This window comes from Nematolebias whitei, chromosome 1 (assembly GCF_014905685.2).
Source record: "Nematolebias whitei isolate Nwh7 chromosome 1, NemWhi1, whole genome shotgun sequence".
Classification (NCBI taxonomy): Eukaryota; Metazoa; Chordata; class Actinopteri; order Cyprinodontiformes; family Rivulidae; genus Nematolebias; species Nematolebias whitei.
Genome location: NC_056498.1, coordinates 48,557,066 through 48,566,167, shown reverse-complemented (window position 1 = coordinate 48,566,167; position 9,102 = coordinate 48,557,066). Strand labels below are relative to the sequence as shown.

The 9,102-nt window shown below is 39.7% G+C and overlaps 1 protein-coding gene across 1 annotated transcript in view; it reads right to left on the bottom strand.

Moving 5' to 3' along the window:
* Positions 1–9,102, bottom strand: part of LOC119423797 (signal-induced proliferation-associated 1-like protein 2) — a 111,539-nt gene that overhangs the window by 83,266 nt on the left and 19,171 nt on the right. Inside the window, exons 4-6 of the mRNA XM_037691246.1 lie at positions 4,469–4,643; positions 4,148–4,251; positions 1,211–1,368 (exon numbers count right to left, since the gene is read on the bottom strand). Of these exons, the coding sequence (XP_037547174.1) occupies positions 1,211–1,368; positions 4,148–4,251; positions 4,469–4,643 (437 nt within the window). The remainder of the gene's footprint in view (positions 1–1,210; positions 1,369–4,147; positions 4,252–4,468; positions 4,644–9,102) is intronic.

The following is a 9,102-nucleotide window of genomic DNA, read 5'->3' as shown; positions in this document are numbered from 1 at the left end:
AATTGACCTCACTTATCAAATGAATACTTACAAATACATACAAATAAGTAGTTTGTATTTGTAATTATTCTTTCTTAACGTGTGAATTCTGATTGGTTTTATTTTTTGTCTTTTTTTGTATTTCCTCTTAGAGAAAAACGTGATGTCCTCCTTCCTGGATCTGCCATTGTGTATCTATTCCTCCTTCCTGTCCTCTCAAACTCAGCCGGTCGAAGCAGAAGGCTGCTGGTCCCGAGTCTGGTTCTGCTAAAGGTTTCTTCCTGTTAAAACGGAGTTTTTCCTTTCCACTGTTGCCTCTGTGCTTGCTTAGGATGAGAGTCTACTACAAAGTTACCAAGCTTGAGAAGCTCTTGGTGTGTTTAAATGTGCTGCTATGGTGCAGAGTTTTGTGCATTCATGTCTGCGTTTAACAAAACAAATGTTTTAAGTTAATTCAGCACTGGGTTTGTAAGCTCAAACATCCAGGTAGACAACAAAAATGGCTAAATCATGTCATCTGGACCTGTTTCAGAAACGGGTCCAGGTGACATGATTTAGCCATTTTTGTTAATTCAGCACAGTTTTTTTTTTTGTATCCGATCGGCATCGGATCGGTATAGACCGACACATAACGTAGATATCGGTATCGGATCGGAAGTGAAATAAGTGGATCGGTGCATCTCTACTTTTAATGTATGTGGATGTTTCTGTTCGGTGCCCTGAGACGACTTCTGTTGTGACTCGGCACTTTATAAACAAACTGAACTGAACTGAATCAAATGGCATTCAAGAAAATTATTTTTCAAAGGAGGAAATCAACGAGTGTTACCTTAACTTAAAAAAATAAATAAATAAATAAATAAAATCTGACAAAGTTCCAAGTTCTAATTTCAAGGTGTCGGTGAAGATAATAACTGCATCTTCAGAGAACGGATCAAAAGTGCCCCGTGATTTGTGCACATTACTATAAAGTCATGACAGAAACCACTGCAGGAACACCGAAGAGCTATTATTATCCCTCTTTCAAATTAGAACCTCTAAAAGTCCATTTTGGCGTGAAGACATCTACGCAAAGCCCATCAAACCGACAAACGTGCTCGCCTTTATCGTCATTAGCACTTTTAGTTTCCTCCTTATTACAGGGTTCAACTCTTATCTTTTTTCTTTACAGAACAGAGAACTATAATTTGAAAGAGCCTTAGAGGAAAAAAAGCCGTTTTGTTCCGCTTACCTGTAGCAGACGTTATCAGTGCACGGGTTGTGGACTTTGACGATGACAAACACATGCTGGAAATGAGAGCGAATGTTTTTTGGGGTGAAAGGAAGGGCCCCGGGCTCCTGGAATACTATGGTGACGATGTCATTGCCAATGTGCCTCTTTCGCAATAACTAAATAAAAAAATATAAAAAAAACACAGAAATGCATCATATAACAAGTAAAGGGTCATAATATGTGATAAACATCTGAACAAGATCACAGCAGCCAAGTAGATTAGATGGAGACGTGATAATCTATAATTCAACATTAAAGTGTAAGAAAAAGGATAAAGTAGCGTGTGCTCTTTATTTAGCGTTTAAATTAAATGTGCACACTGGAAAGTGTAGTTCCTGCCCAAAATTCAAACACCTTTGCAACAACTCAAGATGACAAAAAAATTAATAATAATGCCTACATTTTGATGTACGACCAGTGCCGGTGTTAAAAACGATGGCTCATTATGGTCACCATGGCAACCACACACCTGTGTCTCTTGCACCCCGACTGCCAAATTAACAAGGCAGGCAGAAACGGACTGAAAAGTAAGCCTAAAACAAAACAGCTGCTGAGCAGAATATTTAAGTCAAAGCTTAGATTCTTGAACTGTGAGCTACAGAAGATTCCAACGGTCCCATAATAATAATAATAAATCCTATGGTTAAGGTTGGTTTCTGCTCACAAAGACTCATGTTCGTGCCGCTGTTCTACGTAATGTTTTTATGCTATTAGTGCTTAGTGTTAACATTATTCTTAGTTTATATCTTAGATCTTATTACTGTTTTTCTTTTACATTTTATTGTTGGATGTAACTGGGACCCTGTGTACATAATCTCGCTCCACCACGAGATCCGAATGACAAATAAATGTCTCTCTCAGTCATAAAAATGTTGTAAACGCCATCGTTTAATTTATTATGTAGAGGAAAAAGAATCGCTTTAAAATAATCTACATTGCATGCCTAACAGTGAAAACTAAATCTAATGAAGAAAAAAAAAATTTATACTTTCTGTTGGTTTGCTCTTTCATTAATTTGCAGAATCGTTAAGCCTTAATTGGAAACTGAGATGTACAAATTACCTTGGGGTGGAAGAAGCATCACCACCAAACCTAAATAATGACTTTTTGTGGATTGGGTGGGTTTTTTTCCTCAAACATTTTTTACACTTCTTGTATTGTTGGATTACACCGATACTTAACCTCATTCTGTCTGGAATAAGGTTGCCAGTGAGGGTCAAAAAGAGTCCAAAACAAGCAGGATTAAAGGGTACAGGGGTGAATTGGAAAGGATGAAGGGATGAGCGGAGCTTGCTGGAAGATTACCACCAGGGATTAAATTAAAACTCACTCACTAGCCCACTCTACAACTGGAAAAGAAAACAGAAAGACCCTTCTGCAGCCAATCACCTGTTTGAGGTGAAGCTCACAGAATGAGCAAACTTCACCATCACCACCATTACATCTCATCGTGTAGGCGCCCAGTGAGCGTTCGGTTTCTATTGTAAACTTTTTGCAAACAACTTCCAAATACTTTTTATGTTCAACCAAAACCAATGTCTGTCTTGATTAAGAACAGTGGACTAAGATATTTGTAGCGTTTATACTTTTCAAAATATTAAACTTTATTTAAAACTCACCCACAAAAATGCATTAAGAGCTCTTATTTCTCTTTAAAAACTGCTTCAGCATACTTTGTCTATTATCATATTCTCATGCTAATTATAGCGTTGAACTACCTTTTTGCCACTTTTAGCATTTAGCTAGGCTTTCACCATTTTTATTAGCCTTTTTTCTACTTTTAACTTAAAGTTCCTGTGACATGCATTTCTACAAATGCTAAAAGTGGAGGAAAACATCTTAATATTTAATAAATTTGGCATAATACAAATTAATTTAACAATTTGGTCACACAATTGACATATTTTCTTTTGAACTTGGTGCAGCCAAAGCGAAACAGGAAGTGACATCAAAGGGGGAATTCTTTAAAACGCAGAACTTCTTGGTTTTTGTTTATTGAAACTAGATTTGATCTCCGACTCTTCTTCTTCTCTTTCTGAAAGTGACCTAAAATAAAGAAGCATCAGATTATTTTCTGCAAAGCTCCGTTCACATGCAGGCGCTCCCCTTTGTCATCACTTCCTGTTGCTGCAGATGAGAATATCTCAGCGGAATATTTTTTATTTTTGCAATACTTTTTTTTTATGTCAACTGTCCAAAAAGGCATTCATATTTATTAGAATATTTTCATATTTTGCTTGTTTTAGCTTCTAGCTAACTTTTAGCTACTTGTTTTTATCCATCCTTTTAACTTTAGAACCTTTTTGCCACTTTTAAATTTTAAGCCAGTTTTTTTTATTAAACTTTCCTTATTTTAGCTATCCTTGTGCTAACTTTAATATAGATTTCTTTTAAGCTTTTTGTTTTTCTTGTTGACTCAGCTTCAGATTTATCAGCAAATGTCAGCAAAGTCCTGCAGCACTCACTAGATTTTGAAAGAAAATGCAGTTCTTCCGTCTACACTAAGCCAGCGCCTCTACAAAGCTGCACTTGCAGCTTTTACTGCAGATTAACAAAGAACTTCTCAACACAGAGTGCAGTTATTGATATGTTGAAACTACTCAGACACACAGGCTCATCTAATACTGTGGCAGGCCCGTCCCATGGAGACACACTGATTAAAATCCTGCCATGAGCCACCGTCACCATGGCAATGCTCATGTTTTCAACTGATAGGTTATTGCCAAGACAAAAAAAAACACTAGGAAAGACTATGGGGAGTCAGTATTTGATGCATCATAAAAGGGAGCTGCTCAGGGACTTCTTACATCCATTAGACAGCGGTTCACTACACACAGGGGCCAACATAATGGTCTGCTGCTGTGGGGATGCGGTGTTATGAAGCACACAGTTCACCTGCTGCCGGTTGTTGGGTGTGTAGGGGAGCATGGTGGACACATGAAACATCAGCTCGTAGTCCTTGTAGGTGGTATAAAGGGAGTGTGTTCCTGTAGAGTCGGCTGGAAGAGAGCAGAAAGCTGCATGAGGTCGTGGCCTCGTTACGGAGGATCGTTATGTCAAATAGTCTGGCGGATTAATTAAACAAATGTAGATTAACAAGGCATAGGCTTAAAAACACATTACAGATCCGTAAAGGCTGAGTTAAGCAGAGAAGAGCTGCATCCAGCAGGATTAGAGGTGCGTGAGCTTCCCCTCCGACGATGTTTAGGTACTTACTTTTGTTGTCCAGCTGAGCTCGGTATTTGGTGAAGCCTTTGAGCCGCACCCTCTGACCGAGCAGATCCAAGAACTCCTCGAGCGCCGGTCCGCCACTTTCGTTGTTGTACATTTCCTCCTCCGTGCTTTGGCCCGCCTTACAGTAGAGCACCCCCACTTTGTGCTGGAAGCTCAGCTGCAACAAGGAGCACACGGAGACACCCGGTGAGCATCGCCTCGGGTCACTGAGACGTTTCCCCACACCCCTCATACATGTTGCACATTATTCTCTCAAAGCATGAGAAGGCCTACTTTCCATCATGTCACAGCTTCACAACCCTTCCAGGAGGCCCAAAATACCCTTTCTGTAAAGTCAGGCTCTGTTTTCTCAGGAGTAGCAAACAGAGTATAAATCAAGCCAAGCTATTAGCTGCTATTTAAAGAGCAGCAGTGGAGCAACAAGGGAGGGGATTAGAGATATACAGAAAAAAATAAAATAAAAACACGGGTTTACAGCAGAAAACTGCATCAAATTACAGCTATTTGACGGTAATACTTCTTTCTTGAGCAAAATGTTTTTATTTTCTAGCACCTACGTCTAATTTGTAGTAAAGAAATAGAAAGAAACCACGAAAGTAGCACATAAATAATACTTATTTAGGTTGTCACACCTGATAGTCCGGTAGACTCGGTTCGATTGGGGACCAATATTCGGAACATTTGTTTACATTTTCAGCTGGTGCGGTTCACATTCACACTGCACCGAGTCAATCGAGCCAACCTGTTCCCCCCCTCGCCTGTGGTGGCGCTGCACCAAGAACTACTGAAGGAAACGACACAAAAACCTCTGAAGAAGACAATGAGCGCAACTTCTGGAAATAACAAAAATGGAGTGCCGTCAAATTTTAGCAGTTTAGGATTTCTCTTTGGTTTGTGGCTCATGTGCCAAACAAACATTTTTCAACAATGGACTCGGCATGAGTGGAGGATGAGGCAGAAGACCACGGAGATGTTTTTCACACAAGGCGGATGAGACGGCTCCGTATGAGGTATGAGAAATGCGCGTTTGTTTTGGTTGTATTTGCCCATAATGCCTTGCGCTGTAGTCCACTTCCTGCTTTTGGAGCGGTCTCTGGTACACTTGCATTCAGAATGCATTGGAACCGTGCTCGAGTTCACTTCAACCGAACCGAGACCTAGGTTTTTAGGTAGACCAGAGTTCGCTTTTATGGTCCACATCAGAGTTTGATTGCGCATTCACACCTCCCCAAACGAACCGGAATTTCTAGGCAAATGGAGTTTGATTAAAGCGGACTAAACAGGGCTGGTGTGAATGCACCATTAAACAAACTTTTAAAAGGCTAAAAGGAGTGGCCTCGGCCTTTCATGTCAAAGCTTCCGACTAAAGTAATCTGACGTTGAGAAATTATTGAGAAGTTAACAGCTGTAATCAATTAGGTCAAACCTTGAAAATAATCGTATGTGCGGTTGTCAGGAGTTTTTTTTAGTCAATGTTTATGAATTTTTTTTAACTACTATGGCTGAGAATAACTGCCCATGAACCATGTGTTTGAGTAACCAGAGTTCTTTTCTCTATTACAGAGAGCTGAATGAGGAACTGGTTTGATCCAGCTGGGTGGCCGAGGTCACCAGTGTCTGTCTCTGAGCTGAGAACTGATAAGGTTATAAAACAATTCTCACACGCTGCCCGTGGCAGATTCTCGTGACTCCATGCACGTAGAACTTATGTACATTTATTTATTCATTAACATTTATTTAACCAGGCAAATCCCATTGAGATCATAGATCTCTTTTGCAAGGGAGGTTTGGGCTTGAAGGCAGCCTAACATGCATGTTTTTGGTCTGTGGGAGGAAAACGGAGTACCTGGAAAAACCCATGCAAGCACGAGAAGAACATGCAAAATACACATAGAGAGTAAGATGAACAGAGAATATTTTTAACCAACAGTGGTCTTATCACATTGTGAGATCACATGGTTAAAATAACTCTTAGCTACTAAGACGTCAAATTTTAGCGCATTATCAGCAAAATTGTCAGAATTACAGCTATTTTTGTGTTCTTTTAAGTCTACTGGCTGTGGCAGCCATCTTGAATTGGGTTGGCTCCAAAAGTAAAATAGTAGCAGTGGTACATCCACTTATTATGTCCTGACAGTTTAATAAAAGCCCAACCAGTGGTTCATAAAATATTTGGGTAACAGACAAACACACTCCGATGCTAGCAGAAACATTATTGCCCACCTTTTGCTTTTTGATTGTGGGAAATAAAGATGGCTCCTTAGGTTAGGTTCCTATAGCTCAAAATTTAGATTTGGATGGCGGGAGTAAAATGTCAATCTGTAAGAAGGAAAAGGTATCTCCTCAATGTGACAGGCAATGAAAGGTCTATAAACCAAAACAAATTGGAACCGTCCTTTTCCCCGTTACAGGTTATCAGTTCTTAGTGTGCCCTCGACACCGTTGTCATGGTGACGCCTTTGTCGGGCTGTCTGCTCTGTAGCAAAGCTCCTGCGATGATGGAAAGCTATTATAACTTCCAGCCCAGTGGAATTGGCATGATGCGCAATGATGTCTTTTTTTCCTGTAATTATATGGATTTACTTGACCTCCTGCTCCTCTTAACAAACTGGCCAGCGGCAAGGACATTCCTGCTGCCCTTTGGTGCAAATTTGTTGCTGCTTGAAAGAGCAAACACTGGCAACATAACATCTTTGTTTAAGAAATATTTAATGTGTCTTTTCCCAGGCAGCATCAACTTTCAAAAAGAATGGATAAGTCTTAGAATTAAAATATATTTAGTCCATCCTTTGGTGTTTTCTTGATCGTTCAGCAGTGACAGAAACACATTTTGACCTTTCTATTTTATGTTTTAGACACATCTTGGACTGAGCCGACTGCACAACCTCCCTAGAGAAAGTTAAAAAAAGAAAGACACACACAAACACTCGATACTTCATGAGCGGACATAGAAATGAGGGCAATGTGGCCCCTGGAGAGCTCTCAGAAGCACCTGAGGGATGCAGCAGTCTCCCAACGCAACATGCAACCTCAATGTGACATCTGTATACGCTGCATTGTACTGATGTGGCAAAAACAGCTCCCCAAACCATGCCCCGATGCTCAAGCACCATTAAACCATTTTACAAACATCTATTTCTAGTCATCACACTGCCCAGCTTTCTTTGCTCCCCATTGTACAACAGAAAGGAGGCTTGTCATTGATTCTGTTGGGACATTAGACAAGATAGTCAGGCAGAGAAATATGATGTTGGAGTTGAATACTTCTGTTCTGTCCAGACGCAGCAGAGATTTATAAGAAGCAGACTGGTAAACCATTACCAGTAATGTGGCTGTTGCATCAAACCCCTGAAGAGTACCACGTACAGCACACTATACGCTCGTCGACAAACTTTTATACAAGCAATGACCTCGTATAAACTTTGACCTGGATTTGTAACCTTGATCTTGGAATTGGAGTGATGAAAACTTATGCGACACTCTGTCTAGTGATGACGCATATGTGAAGTTTTGTTAAATTATATTGAGCGGAACGAGAAGGTTGATGGTTCAAATCCCAGTCTGGGATCTTTCTGGGTGGAGTTGGATGTCAGAACAGTGCCTATAAAATGGCTGATAATTTTTTTTTTTAATTAATAATGAATAAAAAAATTACATTACAAATACAAAAAAAAAGCAGTGTGGACCACAGAGGTGTGTGGTCGCAGTGTTCAAAGCGTGTGAAAAAAATAGTGGCTTATAGTCTGAAAATTACGGTAATTTACATTTTCTAATGTACGTGAAGGTTTTGTACGATGCCCTGAGATGAAACAGCACCATATAAATAAACCCCATTAATACACAAGAACAAATAATCTTCTGAGCAATTGTGAGTATACACACATGTGCAACAAATTAGTCTTTCTACACGAGATTGAAGAAAATCATGTACTCGAGCTTTGAAAAAGAATAATCACTAGATATTCAGTGCTTGCTGTGCAAGTTGGCTTCCTCACAAAAACACATCAGAGGAGCCGTCTGAGTCCAGTTTGGTTAGAATAGCAGTTATTAAAGAGGTGCTTGGCAGGGCGAGCGCAGCAGTAATGATTAAACCAGTAAGAAAAAAAATACAGATGTTCATGAAAGTGGCTACTACTAGTTGGTCTGGTTTAAGGAGGAGCTTCAAATCCCAGGTGTGAAAGAACATTCTTAGTCTTGTTGTGTTCCCACCTGGGAGGGAGAGAGGGATCTATCCATCTACTATATCATCTACTGTATCTATCCTCTACTGTATCTATCATCTACTGTATCTATCATCTACTGTATCTATCATCTACTGAATCTATCCTCTACTGTATCTATCATCTACTGTATCCATCATCTACTGTATCCATCATCTACTGTATCTATCTACTGAATCTATCATCTACTGAATCTATCCTCTACTGTATCTATCATCTACTGTATCTATCTACTGAATCTATCATCTACTGAATCTATCATCTACTGAATCTATCCTCTACTGTATCCATCATCTACTGTATCTATCTACTGAATCTATCCTCTACTGTATCCATCATCTACTGTATCCATCTACTGTATCTATCATCTACTGTATCTATCATCTACTGTATCTA